This window comes from Sciurus carolinensis, chromosome 3 (genome assembly GCF_902686445.1).
Source record: "Sciurus carolinensis chromosome 3, mSciCar1.2, whole genome shotgun sequence".
Lineage (NCBI taxonomy): Eukaryota > Metazoa > Chordata > Mammalia > Rodentia > Sciuridae > Sciurus > Sciurus carolinensis.
Window position 1 is genome coordinate 175,321,360 of NC_062215.1, and position 17,076 is coordinate 175,338,435.

At 52.6% G+C, this 17,076-nt stretch overlaps 1 protein-coding gene across 1 annotated transcript; it reads right to left on the reverse strand.

Moving 5' to 3' along the window:
• Positions 1-10,661: 10,661 nt before the first annotated feature.
• Positions 10,662-16,227, reverse strand: Nmur1 (neuromedin U receptor 1). The gene is made up of 3 exons (XM_047546517.1): positions 16,177-16,227; positions 14,398-15,295; positions 10,662-12,216 (listed from the first exon to the last, which is right to left on the reverse strand). Exons 1-3 carry the CDS (start codon positions 16,177-16,179, stop codon positions 11,846-11,848), a joined length of 1,272 nt encoding a protein of 423 aa, XP_047402473.1. The 5' UTR covers positions 16,180-16,227; the 3' UTR covers positions 10,662-11,845.
• Positions 16,228-17,076: the final 849 nt, after the last annotated feature.

Here is a 17,076-nt window from a genome sequence, read left to right on the forward strand (position 1 = left end):
AAGGTCGAACTTTTTGCTCTCATTAGGTCCTTTACTCTATCCAAAGGCAAACAATTTAATATTTACACGGATTCCAAATATGCCTTGATTGTTCACTCACATTCGGCTATTTGGAAGGAACATGGGTTCCTAACCACAATGGGGTCACCCGGTAGTCAACGCCTCCCTAATTCCAAACTCTTTGAGACATTTCAGCTGCCATCCTGAGTCACCATCATCCATTGCTGGGGACATCAAAATTCCTCAGCCCCTATAGCTATGTGTAACAGCAAGGCAGATTCTACAGCGCAGGGCCTATCAACAAAGTCCTCAACAGCTCCCGTTCTGTTCCTATCCACTTGAACCAAACCCAAATATTCCCCACAGGAGCAGGAGGACCTGCTAGCTTGGGGTGGCCAGTTCGGGGGAGGTGGCTGGATTTTCCTAGGGGAGCAGATTGCCCTTCCTAAGCAGCAAGCTTACAACCTACTGATGGACATTCACATCTCCCTTCATACTGGGCCCAAGCCTCTTCTTCAGTTTCTCCAACCTCTTTTATCTCCCAGGGATGAGATGCCCTCCACCTTCTGTGTTCCCTCTACTTTGATTCCTTGGCTAACACTGTACAGTGAAGCTGAACTGGCCTGGCTTGCTCAAACCTTCCTTCCTAGGACAAAACAGGCTATTTTCCTACTGGTAGTGGTAGGACTCTCCCTAGCCTCCTCACTCTCAGCTTCTGGGTTGGGGCAGGGGGACTTGGTTATGCAGTCACTGCCAACCAGAAGCTAGAACAGCAACTCTAAGAGGCAGTAGAGGCATCTGCTGCCTCCTGGCCTCCTTACAAAGACAAATCACTTGTGTTGCCCAAGTTGCCTTACAGAACCATCAAGCACTAGATGATCTGACAGCAAAGGGGGAACATGCCTCTTCCTAAGAGAAGAATGTTGTTACTACATCAATGAAACCGGTCTGGTGGAAAAAAATGTTGAAATCCTCGGGCATCTCAGGGAAAGACTTAAACAGCAGCAATTGGATGGTCCTTGGCCAGGATGGCTAAACTCCACTCTTGCCACCTGGCCAGGCCCCATCCTCACTCCTACATTAGTGGTAGGACTCCTACTAATGATCACTCCACGTCTCCTCAGGTTTGCCGGCAACCGATTCGGCAAGGTTGCCGGAGTCACGATCAACCAGATGCTCCTGCACTCCTACAGCCACCTCCCCACTGACCCTACTTCTGAGCCCTTTCCCCATGACGCCCCTTAATAAGCCGGAAGTAGCCAGATGGACTCTGGAGCCCTATATCATCAAAAATGCCAGAATGTTAGGGTGGCTGGATGGGGCAGGGTATCAAGCAGCTTGCACACACACAGCGCATGCCCTAAGGAGTAACAAATCAGGCGCTGACAAACGACCCCGGCCAATCTCAGGAGGACATGGAGTCCTCAAGCTTTCCCTCCCCCACCCAAGGGTTGTAAAAACACTGCCCCGCCAGGGCCACATGCGGCTTCCCAGTTCCAGCACCCTGATGAACAAGCAAACCTCGCCCGCCTGAGAGCTATCCCAATAAAGTTTTTCTTTTTGATTCACATCTGGCCCGTCTGTTCTCCAATTACCACCATCTGATCAGGTTACCCCAGTCTGATCTTACAAAAAACATCTTTGCATTCCCACAATAAACCACACACATAATGATTTATTATGATTACTTTTTACATAACATTGATATTCAACTTGCTAATATTTTGTTTGGAATTTTTGCATCTTTTCTGAGAGTGGTGACTTATCAGGATGACCTTCTCAGATTTTGGTATTTAGTGTGGAGTCGTAAAGCTAGTTAGAAAATGCTCACAGTATCATTTTTGAGATTAACCAACACAGCTGAACTACTTTAGTCTGGATTTTGACTGCTGACATTGTCATGCTCAAGGCTGCACGTGTCATTGCCTCATCTCTACTGCCGATCTTCTTATCTTGCCATTTGCTATCTCCTCTGGGGAAAGACCCATTACTTTGCAATTTGCCTTGACTTTTCTTCTCTTAAAGGCTCATCAGAGCCTTCAAACCTCCATGCCATGCATGCTTTGCCTTTAGTATTTGCAATAGTTAAGTTTGCCTTTGTAATAAACTCATTTAAGGCCTCAGTCTAACTTTTCATTTTCATTTTGGAATGTTTTACTCACATCAGCAAATACCAAGATCCAGAAAAACATGACAACCTTTGGTGTATATTGCAGGTCAGGTATCCCAAGACATCTTCTCTACTGACACAATCTAGAAATAACTTCTTGTTAGATCCTTAGGCCAAAGTAACTCCATTTCAAAAATAAGCACCTGCCCACCCAGGCATGACCTTCCAGTAGGCCCACCCCCAGAGTCCCTAACTACCCAAACCACAGCAAAGATGCCAAATAACAATCCCAGGGTCAGACAGGTGGTTTTTTAACTACTCCATTGTATATGACTATATAGTTAAGAAATTTCTACCAGCAGACTGCTGGGCCTTGAAGAGGGGCAGCCTGGCAGACTGTCAATAAAACTTTGCTTGAACTCAGAGCTGATATTTGCACCAGGCGACCCTAGCATTCTGGTGCCCAAACCCGGGAGGGGGTTCACAATCATTACCTGCTGGCTCTCCCTTCACAGGGATCTGAGCCACCCTTGAGGGAAGAAAAGCAAACCTGTAGGAGTACTTCTCTTTCTCTCTCTCTCATCATGTGTTTTCACAAAACTCTGATGTTTTAAAAACCTAATTCCACTGCCAGCTACCCAAATGGAGGCACGCAGAGCCAAAACAGACTTCGTACAGGTACAAAAAACGGTACCTACAATTCAAGTGCCTCCACCTCTCAAGCCTGCACTCAGACTCACTGAGGCAAATTCCACCAGGCCCAAAAGAATTTAGAACACAGTTACGAGTCTCAAGCCTCGACTCGCACAGTTCAGTCCCTAACGGATTCTCCTCGTTCACGGCCATCACTGATGGTCGCAAGGCCCCGCCGTGCGACCTCCACAGGCAGGACAACCCTGGCAGAGTCTGGAGGCTGCAGTGAGCCCACACGGTCAGGTGCACGCTCCCTCCCTGCAGCCGGCAAGGCGCGCAGCCCTAGAGGAAACGACCCGGGGCAGCGAGGGCGCCCTCGTGACTACGCCTCGGCCAATCAGAGCCCGCGCCTGCCAGAACCAATCACGAGCCACGTCCCGGAGAGGGCTGGCGGCGCGCGAGCCCAAGGGCGGGGCCTCGAGCCAAGGCCGCACACGCTGCGCCTGCGCACAGGGCCGGCGCGCGGGGTCCAATTGCCGTTGGTCGCCTAGTTGTGGGTCCACCCGGCCGGTCCGTGTGGGATTCAGGTGTTCGCGCCAGGTTGGCGGAGGTGGGGCGCAGTCTTCGTCAAGCCTGGGACTGGCGGCCATCCGGCGGCCCCACGCTTCCCCGCCAGCGGGACCGTAGGAAAGTAGACAGCGGCCGCCAGAGCTGCGGCTGCCTGAGCGCTCGCGGGCCGCGCCGCTGAACCGCCCGGCCTGTGACTCCGTGGGGCCGCCCGCCGAGCGGGGTGGACGCCGTTGCCGTGGCCGGTAGCCGCGGTTATAGCGCCGTGCGGTGCCTCGTGCTGGTGGCTGTACCATGTATTTTGTCTTGAGACTTAAGTGTTAATAAGGTCAGTCGACATGTAAGGAAACGCTCCTGGTGCAAGCCGCCTCCCGTGTAGCCTCCTTCTCGGTTAGAGCGTCCCTAACGTGCTCTCGCAGCGCCCCGTGGCGCTCTGTCTGCATCCTAGGAATTAGCTCCACCCTGGAACCTGAAAAGAGGCATTTGGGGAGGGGGTGTGTCTTGTGAGGGGAGATGAAAAAGAGTGATCTTGAATAAGGGGGCCTGTCCTGATCCAAGCTTCAGGAAGACCCGAGTTGTTAAGGAGATTAAGAAGAATTTGCCTACCTATTGATTTGGTACTAATCACTTTTACCTAATTTTATAAGACTAGCCCAAATGTTTTAAGAAAACACCAAGTCAAAAAAGGAAAAGCCCATTTTACTTATGCAGAAAGATGCAAGGTTCAAGTAAAATATCAGCAAATGGAGCAAGTTAAATCAAGCAGTACAGGAAAAATAAAACAAAACCAAGTAGCGGGGTTGGGGTTGTGGCTCAGTGGTAGAGCGCTTGTTGCCTGGCACGTGTAAGGCCCTGGGTTCCAGCCTCGGCTGTACATAAAAATAAAAAGATACTTGTGTCCATCTACAACTAAAAACAAATTTTCGTTAAAAAAGGTAGGATTTACCCCTGGAATGCAAGGTTGTGTCAAGGTAAGGAAATATGTCAAACTAACAGACTAAAGGAAGAAAAACTTTCTGGGAAAATGGGAAATAAACATTTGATGACAAGAATTAATCAGTATTCTGGGCTGGGGATATATTTCAGGGGTCAAGCTATTGCATAGTATACTTGTGGCCCTGAGTTCCATACCCAGCCTCCTTGGGGAGCAGGGGGGGGATTACAGGCATAACAAGAACTTAGGCTATGAATGTCACTCGTTCATGGGGCAAAATCCAAAAATGACAGATTTGACTATAATTTACAATTTCCAGATACAAGAGTCTCTATTTAAAAAAGGAACAAGTTGGAAAGAATATTTGTAACATAACAAAAATTGATTACAATTGAAAAATGAAAATAAGGACATCAAAATGAACAAAACATGCGAAAAGCAATTTTCAGAAGAAATAAAAGAATAAAAGAAGAGGTGCTTGACTGTACAACCATCAGTGAAATGAGACTTAAAACATTTTTTAAAAAACGTCAGATTAACAGAACATCAAATAACAAAGCATTTTGGGATTGTAGGGAAATGAGTAAAAGGACAAACTGTCACGTCTGGAGAGAAACTTGGCAGTTTCCGGTAAAGGTAAATGTTAGCACAAAAAGACCGGGCAGGACACAAACTTCAAGAATCGCCTCAGCTGTTCATTCGGGAACAAAATTTCACACTGGAACAGGGGTTATGGGATGAAATGACGCCAGTGGACCCATTTTCCTGGTGAAAAATGAGCCACTGAACAAAGAAAGGGATGGGTTTATGTAGGTTATTTTGAGGAGTGGTCTAGTAAGCAGTTTTCTTGGGCACTCAGGAATTTGAACTTTTTGGGTCAGTGGTCTGTGGGCAGTGTGTGGATTTACTTTGGAGGAGACTAACACCTCCTAGAGGGGTGATAAAACACGTCCTCCCTGTCTGCAGCCGGCCCCTGGGAAACACTTGTCCTGGGAGATGACAGCTGTCCGTGCACGGCCTTCTTTTTCACTCCCTTTTCCCAGGCCACCTTATCTTGGGGATTTTTTTTTTTTTTTCATTTTGCATATCTATTACTAAAAATACTCTCATTCCTTACTTTAGGAATTCCACTTACAGGTGGAAGTTTTCAGAGTTCTCTGACGGAGAGACACATAAATCTATTGTATACTTTTAAAAAATATTATTATAGATAGTTCCAAAATACATAGTAAAAATGTATAATGAATCCCCCCTTTTTTCATCTATCCCCTGACCTACTTTTCTCCTCTTTTTCTTTTTTTTTTTAATATTTTTAGTTGTAGGTGGACACGATATCTTTATTTTTATTTTTATGTGCTGAGAATTGAACCCAGGGCCTCATGTGTGCTAGGCAAGCGGGCTACCACTGAGCCATGACCCCAGCCCTCTCCTCTTTTTCTTTTTCCCCCCTCTTGGTTTAAGTGTTTTTGTTTTTCTGTGATGTGGGAACACTGAGCTACAGCCCTAGTCTGTTTTTTTTTTTCCCCCAAGCCTTGTTCTGCCAAGTTTTCCAGATTGGCCTTGAACTTGCAATCCTCCTGCCTCAGCTTCCCAAATAGCTGAGATTGCAGGTGTGCCCTATACCAGACTTCAAAATGTCTTTTTATTGTTGGTTTGTTTGAATTCAGATTCAGAAATTTTCACACATTGGATTTGATTGATATTTCTCTTAAACTTTTTAAAATGTTTATTTTAATAGAGAACCCCTCCCCTTTTTAAATGCCAGTTATTGTTGAAAGGGGGTCTCTTGTCACATAGAATTTTTCCTTACTCTGGATGTGGCTGACATCTTGAAGTGTCTTTTAACATTTCAAGTGTCTTTCATCCTTAGAGTTCTTGTAAACTGGTAGTTAGATCTGGAAGCTTCATTAGATACAGTCTCAAAAATTTTTTTCAAGACTTGTTTGGTGCTGTATACTTTTTTTTTTTAACTGAACAGCTGGTGGTCCCACTTTTGGTGGTGCTTAAACTAATCAGATAGCTTGGGGGTTGTCAGTCCGATCCATCCATTATAACCTTCAGCCTTCTGCCTGACGGTTTTAGGTTGTGTTGTTTTCTGATGCAAATGATTCAGAACCATCAATTATATGGGGGGTGAGAGATAATATGTAGAAAATGATAGGAATCAGATTGCCACAATGTTAATAGTAGTTCATTTGGGTGTTGGGAAATTATATTGTTTGTACTTTTCTTCATTTTTTCAAATTTCCTAAAGTGAACCTGAAATTGTGCCTGTGCACATTGAGTGGAGGTGAGACACAGGGAGACCAGAACTCAGGTTCCAGACCCAAGTTCCAAAAGTGGCAGCCAGAGAAGTCCGAGGAAGCCCATAATGAAACCGGACACACCTGACTTTGCCTCCGTTTTCACCTGTCCAGTGTCCAGTCTGCCTCCTGAGTGTCTCCTTCCCCTCAGAGTCTCTCCTTTTCTCCCCCAGATTCAGATTTGGTGTAACTGGCATTAAAGATGCTCCACCCTACCCTGGCCAAAGCTCAGAAGCCAGGAGGACCCTTGTCCCCAGACTTGCTGCATCCTGAGCAGCATCTTGTCCTCCTGGAAGCCCTCCCTCCCCTGGGCAGGTGCCCCTCTTCTGTGCCCAAGTTCCAGCTGTCCAAGCACTTGTTTGCCAGTGTGTGTGTGCCCCATCCCCACTCCCTGCATGACACCTGGTGCGTGGTTGGTGCCCAACAGGTGTTATCTGGATGACACCCACATGGCTTCAAGCCAACACGGGCTACATATTAGGTTAAAAGACCAAGACACTCTTGCATATGGTCCAGAGAGTATGGCTGCAGCTTCAGGCCCTCCAGTGTGACCCCAACCCATAGCACCTTTTCTGAATCAGTACTCCCACCCAACCAGGTAAAGCCTTACCTTGGTCCCTACTGCCACCAGTGGGGCCTCAGCCTCCCTTCCTGCCCAGCCCGCACCTTTCTCTAACCTGCCCACTGCAGAAGCAAGAATCAGAACAAGGTTGGATTACTGCCGTAAAAGAAGCCACATGAGGGCTGGGAGATAGCTTAGCTGGTAGGGTGCTTGCCTCGTAATCACAAGGCCCTGAGTTCGATCCCCAGTACTGCAAAAAAAAAAAAAAAAAAAAAAAAAGGCCACATGAGGGCATTTACCTTAGAGAGCCACTGCCACCCTCAGAGTAAACCTTGACACTGGTAGGGTAGGGCCACTGTCAGCATCAGCCTCAGGGTGCTTAACCACTGAGCCACATCCCCAGCAACCCCCCTTTTCTGTAAAATATGTTTTATTTTGAGACAGGGTCTTGCCAAGTTGCCCAGGGTCTCGGTAAGTTGCTGGGGTTGGCTTTGAAATTTTGATCCTCCTGCCTCAGTCTCCAGAGTTACTGGGATTAAAAGCATGTGCCACCACATCCAGTTGTGTGCAGGTAGATCACACACTCTTTATTTAGAAATGTGGATACCTGTCCCTTCAGTCTTTGACCTAAGGCCATTCTGACTCACCACCTCTAACTCTACAGCTCTGTCTGTGGAAACACGTGGAGGTTCTTTTCTTGTGCTATGAAGGTTTAGACTCAGAAAAATGTAAGTATGCATCGAAGATCAAATTCCTTAAATCTATCTTATTGTTCATGCTTCTTTAAAATATTTTTCCTATCTTTTAAAAACAGAGAGGGCTGGGGGTGTGACTCAGTTGTAGAGTGTTTACCTAGTATACAGAGTGCCCTGTATTTATCCCCACCACTGAAAGAAAAAAAAAAGTATCACAGAATGTAGTTAGGATCTTTAAAATAAAAAAGCAGCTAGGCATGGTGTTGCACACCTGTAATCCAGCAACTCAGGAGACAGAAGCACGAGGATCGAAAAGTTTGAGGCTAGCCTCAGCAACTTAGCAAGACACTGTTTCAAAATAAAAAGTAAGAAAGGTCTGGGAGTATACCTCGGTGGTTAAGCACCCCTGGGTTCAATCCCCGGTACTAAAAAAGAAAAGAAAGCAGTGATAATATCTGCTCATCTCAGAAACAAGCAAAGATAACCACTGGTAGGACTCACTGTATCTTTCATACTTGGTTGCAAAATGACTTTGGCCGACCTAAGAAAATGAAACTGTTAAAAACCTCTGGGTAGCAACAGGAAGCCTGGGAAACCTGACTGAGATAAAAGTCAGAACCCAGGGGGGCCAGGCAGGATGTGGGCCTGCGCTGCTGCCCGGGACAAGCCTGCTCCTGCCGTTGTGCGTCTGGTGCACTGGCTTAAGATCCAAGTCCCACATCAGGCCATCCCAGCCAGCTGAATTTCTCACGCACCCTCATTAGTGATTGTGTCCAGAGGTCTTTCAGCTTCAGTAGGAGGAGCCTGGGTCTGGTATCCCAGAGTTACTCTGTGAGGGACCCCCTGATAGGAAGGGAGATCAAATGCTAGGGCACCCCCCCACACACACACACACACAAACAAGGCAGCTCCTTCCTAAAAGGAAATTTTAGGGGAGAGAAAACCTGATCGACCCATTAGCAGGCACACCTGTAAACCTTGCAACTTGGGAGGCTGAGGAGGCAGAATGGCAAGTTCAAGTGCAGCCTGTGCAACTCAACTGAGACCCTGTCTCATACTTTTTTAAAGGGGGACCTGGGGGTGTACATCAGTGTTAGGGCATTTGCCTCACATGCATGAGACCCTGGGCTCAATCACCAGTACCACCAAAAAACAACAACAACAACAAAAAGGGCGATTCCGTCTTGCAGGCAGGAGGTTAAGAGAGCAGCAACACTCAGGTCAGGCTCTGGTTCCCAGGGCAGCAGGGGACCATCCACAAGGACATCAAAGTCCCAGGGTGATGGCAGGATGGAACAGGGGCCCAAACTGGAGGAGGAGGGACGTGGTGACCTCTCAGAAGGGGCAGTGACTGAGCCCCAGAGCAGCCAGATATTTTTAGGATAGTGGAGGACTCTGGCCTGAGCATGGCTCTGGGGACCCAGGAGAACACCACCCACCTTGACCAGTACAGAAAAGCCAGAAGCACCTCCTGCAGAGGCTGCAGGGCTGCTGCTTCCAGGATGTCACCAGGCACTTGTCAGGCAGGGACAGGCACCCCTCCGGGCCTTGCTGCTGACCCCCCTGTCTCTTCTCAAGGGCTGAGCTCCAGCCGCTCTGCCCATTCTCTGTGAAGCAGAGAAGCGCTGGGCACACTGGCAAAGGTGGCAACAAATGAGAGGGTGCCCTTTGGTGCGAACACAGTGTCCCCAGGGCATGTCGGTGGACAGGTTCCATGTGTCATAGGCCACTGGTTACCATGGAGACCAGCAACTGGAGGCCTCTCAGCAGTGTCCAAGGTGACCTGTGCTCCTAGAGAAAGGCCTCCTGGAGTCCAGAGTTGATCTTTGGGATAACTTGAGGGGTCCATGACAAGGCCCCCGGGCAGTTGTTTCAGAGGGGCCCTTGGGTGCTCACGTGCTGCATGGCCTCTTCCCCGGTTCCTGTCCCTGCAGAGTCCCTCATGTGCCTCAGTTGCTGGCTTCCCTTCCTGCTGCCCACCCGAAGGCTCACCGCAAAGGGCTGCTCTCACATGGGGCTGCACTGTGTCTACACAGTCAGGACAGCGTCAGGCCCAGGGCCCCCAACCTCATCCTCAGTTCCCTCCCTAGTCCACGCTGTGGCCTTCGTGAGGTCCCCACTTCCACCATTGTCCTCAGTGCCCCCAGCCCCTACACAAAGCCCCCTTGTCTTCCCTCTTTGTTTCAAACTACCCAGAGCTCCTCTGACAGGCAGGACCAGCAGACTGGCAGCTCTTCTTTCCCGGCAGCCAGGGATTTTGCCCGCCTCCTTGGAGTGCAGTAGGCAGGAGGGGTCAGGGCTTCCTGGGCCTACATCTAGCATTTGCCACTAATATGGCTTGTACGGGACCCAGGAGACTCACCCAGGGCCCACAAGTCAAATGAACGCAGCCTTGAGCTTGGTGAGAACATCAGCGGGGGAGAAGGCAGGGAGACGTGTGTAGATGGTGGGTGTGGCCATGTAAAACACGCTTCAGAGAAACACCCAAGTGCAGACAGAGTTGCCTTAACAGGCCAACGCCAGGGTGGCTTTTACATTTTTTCTCTCCCTTTTGACAATCCTCTTTTTAAAAAGAAATTGTAAAATGCACCTAGAGTGTGCATCTTAACCAAAGAGGACAGCTCAGCATTGTTCAGTATACTCATGTTGTTGTGCAGCCATCTCCAGACCCTGTCCGTCCTGTGAGACAGAAACTGTGCCATTAAACGGCTCCCACCTCTCTCCCGGCAGCCCCTCCCCGGCAAGCGTGGTTTCTAATCTTTAAAATTTGTTTTCATGTTTGCTTATTTGTACTTCCAAAATATTCTACAACAAGCATTTATTATGCATATGATTGAGTCAACAATATTACCTATACCATCTCCTCCACCAGGGCACAAGCTGGCAGACTGTCGCAGATCAACCCAGATGGACAGGCCCCCGGTCACCCTGCACCTCCCATCCCTGGATGCCAGGCCTCCTCTCAGGAGGTTTGCATCTGGACAAGTTTCATTCATTCATTCTTGACTAAGCATTGGGTTGGTCCCAGGAATTCAGGGTGGGACGGAATTTCATGGTTACTCAGCCCTGTCCCTTCTGTCACCTCATTAAGCCCAGAAGAACTGCCCTTGCAGGGTCATTCCTGGCCACGGTTGGCCCATGTCTCTTGGCCCGAGATCCTTAAGCCTGCAGGTCCAGTGCTCTGCTCACTTGGGGTGCTCAGGGCAGCCTCCATGTGGGTGAGGAGGGCGGCAGGCGGAGGGAATGTGCTCACATCCTGGCCCCAGCTGCTGCAGGACAAGTGAAGCTCCTGCCCCCGGCAGGTCAGGGAGGAAGCAGGGTTTGTGAGTGATAAGGACGTAGGGAGTGATGTCTGTCCCGCTAATCTGAGGGCATCATTGGTTGTGTTAAAAGCAGTGACACACACAGAAAACCACAGCTAGTGCCAGAGCGTGACCCTGGGGAATGTCAGGGTGCCTTTCATTTTTCAAACCAGGAAGCAAAGCTTAGAAAAGTGGGGGGGATTTGTCTGATGCCAAGAGGCAAGGTGGTGGCAGCAGGGCTGGGATTAGAGCCAGGCCCTGGGTTCCCTGGAAAACTCTGCCACCCATCATCTCCACAGGCACAGATCCCAGCACAGAATGCGGGCCAGGAAAAGTCTAGGTGCAGAAGGGTCCCAGGTGCCAGGGCACCTGCAGAAAGAAATGGAAGGACAGCTGGATGCAGAGGAATGATCTCAGAGGGGGACCCACTGGCCTCCCTCCCGAGAGGGAGGATTGCTGAGCTCCAGCTCACAAGATGGTTCTGCAAGGAAGGATTTTAGCTGGGGGCTTGGGGTGAAGCTCAATATTGTTCCCTGGCACAATATGGGTTCTCAATAATCAGGTATCAGTCTTCGCTTTCCTCAAATCTGATACATGGTCAGGGACAGGGGTTGCTAGGGAGCTGGTCAGAGGGTCTAAGGCAAGTCGGGGACGATCGTGAGGACGTCCTGGCAGAGAATGCAGGTGGGCTCCCCAGGCGGCACGTGGCCCTCGGGGTGAAGCTGCTTCCGGGCTCCATTTAGGAGGGTTCTGTCTCTTCTTGGCCGTCATTCTCAGCCAGAGGCTGGACCCTGCTTCCATGGGTGCCCACGGTACACAGGGTGCTGCCCACGGTCAGCCTGCTGAGGCTGTGGGAACTGCCGTGGGGGCGGCGGTGGCAGTGGGTGCCGAGGCCCAGAACTTCCCGGAAGGTCTCCTGGAAGCGGCTGGACATGAGGCTGTAGAGCACAGGGTTCACAGCTGAGCCGAGGTAGAAGAAGACGCCAGAGACGATGTGGACGCACTGGTAGGCCAAGAGCAGGTCCTCTGTCCAGTGGGACACAAGGCTCCACATGAGGCGGTCGGTGTGGAACGGGGCCCAGCAGAAGCCAAACACCATGACCAGCACATCTGCAAAGACAGAGAAGGGAGGCTGGGTGCCGGGGCTCTGGACAGCCTTTCCTGCCTTCCATTTCCCACCTCCTCCTACCGCACAGGCCACCCAACACAGCACCCTTCCAGGAGGACGGCACATGACCCCTTTGAGACACTATCCCTTCCGACTGAGTGAGTCGTGTCCTTTGCCCCTGACCATGTCCACTGAACCAGTGACACCTGAGCCCAGCTGGCCCAAACAGATTCTCTCCCATGGAATTTAGAACTGGGGGACCCCTAGCAAGGACTGCTGAACCCCTGGGGTGACAGACTAAGCCAGGCCTTCTCTGAGGCCACACTTACTGATGTGAAAGGAGCAAGAGGCAGGAGAACGGAGCAGGCAGCAAGGTCATGAGACCACAGAGACCCAGTCAGGATCGAGCGCGTGCACATGCCACCTGCCACAGCCTGCCCTGGCCCAACCTGCCCAACTTCGCACCCCCGGCCCCAGCGGAACACGTGCTGCACTACCACCCCCTCTCCTTGAGAGGCTCTCCCCTAGCCAGGCCCCCACCCTTCTGACTCCTGCTTGCCCCGGGTTAACCCTCTGTGCCCTTCCTGAGGTCTTGGCCACTGGGCGACCTTGGTTTGTGGGTCTTGAATTTTGTGCTCGCTTCTCCAGCTCACTGTCTTCCCCTGCAATGTCTCCCCACCACATCCTAGCAAGGTTTCCTCGGAATCCCAGATGTCAAACAGCATTGTTACAACGTCTCCAGCACACAAACACACAGCCAGGTACATAGCAGGTCCTTAGTGGGTGGACAGGAGGCCGGGAGCAAGGGAGGGGAGAAGGTCAGTGGGTCCCAGACCGGCAAGCAAAAGACCACCTTCCCACGGGTGAGAGGGCCCCGGCTGAGCCCACCGCAGGCTCCACCCATGTTCGGAGGAAGAGGGGTGGCAAGAGTAGGGGGACACAGGCGGGGCAGTTGATGGTAGTGCAGGCTTCATGATGCCGAGTGGGGAGGCCAGCACAACATTTGGCCAGTCCCACCCCAGGGTCATACATGTGACCCCAGGCTCTGGGACATTGTTCCTAAAGGGCAAGAGGAGTGAGTCTTGTTCTGGGGATAGGGCTGACCCCAGTGGGCTGGTTCTAAGGTCTGCAGCTTTGTCCTGCCCTCGACACCCCCTCCTCCACTCGACTCAGGCCCTGCTGAGGGTGCTGAGCTGGGGCAGAGGGAACCAGTGTCAGCTGGCATCGCTTGCCAGGTCTTGGTCACAGTGAGGTCCAGAGGGGTGTGCCCTGGTCTACCCCAATCCTCACTTCCACCCTGATTCCTCTGCTGTGCACACAAACACACCTCCTGATGAGCCTCTTGCGCACAGATGGTCTCACCCATGGCTCCCAAGAACCGCAGACACAGCACGCAGGAAGTTCCCATTTGCATCTCCAGCTCTCCTGCCCCTCTTTTGGGGAACATGTTCCCCCAGATCCCACTGTGTGGCTCCTCCGGGGGCTGTAACTCTCAGCATCCTGCCCCTCTGGCCCACGGGGTGAACCATGGCCTGAGCTAACCAATCGGAACTCTTCCCTGGAATTTTTCAAAAGCCATGAAGGGAAGAGGGCAGCTCCCTAGAAGAGGGACTGCGTGCAGTGCCTGTGCTGTACAGGCTGCGGTAGACAGAACAGAGCTAGGACGTGCTCACGAGCAGGGAGAGAGTTCTGGGGTTCGGATCCCTGCTTCTGTCCTCCCGAGGCCCAGCCGCACGCCTTCCTGTGGACCAAAGCCAGATTGGTGTGTGTGACCTTTACATTTGCACAGAGTCCCAAGCTTGGAAGGGCCCTAGGCTTGGCTTAATGTTCTATTGCTGCTGACTCGAGAGCAGCTATAATAAGTGATAATAATAATTGATTAACAATAATTAATAACTTTTGGAGAGACCCTAAGTGTTCGTTGTGTATCAGGCCCCACAAATTATGCAGTCAATCCTACTGCGAGCCATTAACACTAATCTCTGGTGTAAATTTCCAGCAGGGTGATCTGCAAGAGTCCACGTACCTGTTGGGGTGGACACCCACACTCTCCAGGAGACAAGGCCCCCAACCCACCCACTTGGCCTGCCCAGAGCCAGGCCCTCAGCTCCCTCACCAGGCCCCCGGGGCCCCTGCCTCCTACCCAGAGCCTGCTCAGCCCTCTGCCCTGCAGCCGCACTTACACAGCATCCTGGTCACTTGTCTCCGGCCTCTGTCCTGCAGCTGGAGCCTGGGGGTGTCGCTGTCTCTGGCCACCCTGACGCCCCTGCCCTTGGCCTCCTGCTGCAGCAGGAGCAGCCTCTCCCTTCGCAGTTGCAGCCCCACGAGCAGGTAGAGCACAGTGACGGTGGCCATGGGCAGGCAGAAGAAGAGCAGCGTGGTGACCTGCACCACTAAGTTGTAGAGGGCCCGGGGACTGACCACCATGCACACGGTGGAGTCTGGCACGGGGCCCCGGCAGGGCACACGCAGCTGCTGGAGGCCATGCAGGCTGGTGTTGGGCAGGGAGCAGAGCAGGGCGAGGCCCCAGATGGCCCCCAGCCGGCGGCGCACGTTGGCCGGCGTCACCACAGACCTGGCCCGGAATGGGTGCACCACGGCTATGTAGCGCTCCACACTCAGAGCAGTGACGTTGAGCACCGAGGCCAGGCAGACCATCTCTAAGAGCAGCGTGCGGAAGTAGCAGCCGCCGGCGCCCAGCAGGAAGGGGTAGTTGTGCATCATCTCGTAGAGCTCCAGGGGCAGCCCCGCCAGCAGCGTCAGCAGGTCCGACACAGCCAGACTGAACAGGTAGAAATTGGTGGGTGTGCGCATGGCCTTGTGGCGCAGGATGACCAGGCAGGTCAGCCCGTTGCCCACGGTGCCCACCACAAAGATCAGCAGGTAGGTGGCACAGATAGGCGCAAACAGCTCTATCTGCTGCGGCCCCAGGTACTTGAATCTCAGTGCCTCGTCCGTCAGGTTCAAGTCCTCGGGGTCAAAGGACACTGTGGCCTCACTGTCATTGCAGGGTGTGGGGATCCTTGCATCCCCTGGGGACAGGTCTCTGGGGAGGATGGAGCAATTGAGGCAGAGAGGAGTCTGTGGAGTGGAGAGAAGAGACATCCAGAAAAGTCAGTTAGGGAATCCTGGCTCTGTCCCAACTCATCAAACCAAAAGTGCCTGCTAAGATGATCATTATTTTATGGACCAGAAAAAACAAAAAGCCTCTCCCATCCATATAAGGTGCATTACAACTTCAGAGACATAAAAACACGCATCCTAAAAATGATAAAACCGGGCATTGATTCTAACTTTCTTGATCTACTGAAACCCTTGAATAAATGGCGGGTCCTCTCAAGCACGGGCTTTGCCATCGGCAGCCTCCTGCGGGTGTCTCCCTCTGAAGCCATGGACTTAGGAGAGGTGACCAGTTTGTGCATCCGTAAAGTAGGCACAAGGCTCAGGATCTCATGGTCTCTAAAAACAAGGACTCTGGAAGCAGCTGTCCCTGTTCAAACCCAGGCTCCCTAATTCCAGGCTGTGTGACTTTGGGGGAGGGAACCTCTCTGAGCTGTGGTCCTCTTTTCAGGAGGATCCAGGAGTTTAATCCATGAAAAGTACTGACACAGGCCCTGGCTGGTTACCCAGGGGCACGGTGAGCACCCACCTGGCTGTGGGGACCCAATCAGTAAAAAACAATAACGCCAGATCCAAAACTTGGTTGACTGCTTTCTACCACCTGAACCCTTCAAAGCCAAGTATCTGACACCTTGGCACTGCCACTCCGGGGTCCCGCTACCCTTGCTCCGGGGCACCCTCAGCCCAGGCGGCGGGGCTGGAGCTGGGCGAGAGACGCACCCGCCACCAGGAAGGGTCGCCCAGCGCAACCCGCAGCCCCGCTGGCGTCCGTGGCCCCAAAAGGGCAGAGGGAACCCAGGCGGCGCCCCGGGGCCCATCCCCCGCTCGTCCCGCTCACCTACCATGCTGCCTGCGACCGCGCACCACCCCGAGAGCTGCGGACTGACCGACTGACAGCTGCCGCCAGCCCCGCCGCCCCGCTGCCCCGCCGCCCCGCCGCCCCGCCGCCCCGCCTGTCGCGGCTGGAACGTCGCCAGGGAGCAGGACCGCCCCGGGGCCGCGGGACGCAGGACCCAGGCCGCGCTCACCTCCGACCCGGCGCCCTCCTGGACCACAGGGGCCGGGCGACCGAGCGTCCAGGAGCACCTTCTCCCTGGAGCCCTCGGCAGCCCGTTTGGAGGATGGGCAGACAGCCTCAGAGAGAGCGAGCCTCAGCGACCTGGGCCTCACCGCTGCCCACCCGCCAGCCCTTGTCAGGGGTCCCGTCTCTGCCCCACCAGCCCCCAAGTCCAGGTGCTCCAGGGGCTCACCCTGCTCTCCATCTCCCCTGCCACCCCGTCCCAGGATTGCAGTCTCCCACTCACTGCCTCCTCCCTCAGACCTGCAGCCCCACATCCAGGTGCTGGGCCTTCCCAGGACTGCCCAGAAGCCCCCAGTCTCCCTCCAGACCCAGAGTCACTGGACAAAAGGGATGAACAGAGTCTAGCCCAGAGCTGGCCCTCCTCACTCCCCACCGGCTCCTGGTACTCCTCTCCTCAGCCCAAATCCCCAGCTCCTTACCCTCTCATGGCCTTTGCCCCATGGCCTGTTGGGGGGCAATATCACTGGGATGGGGGAACCTAGTGGAGAGAGGAGGATGCCCCACCCCAGCCTCCTTCTGCTCCCCAAATGAGCACAGGGGCTGCCCACCATCCTGCATCCACTCTGCCCTCAGCTCCCTGGCTGGAAGTGATTTTATCAGAACTGCCCCTGGGGCAAGGGGACCCTAGGAAGGACAGATGGCACAAGCTGGAGGGCTGGCT

Bases quoted from the DNA above. Each gene is read 5' to 3' on its own strand.
- Nmur1 (XM_047546517.1), bottom strand. The intron at 12,217-14,397 runs GTAAGTGCGGCT...CTGTCTTTGCAG, and splicing joins ACAAGTGACCAGGATGCTGT to ATGTGCTGGTCATGGTGTTT.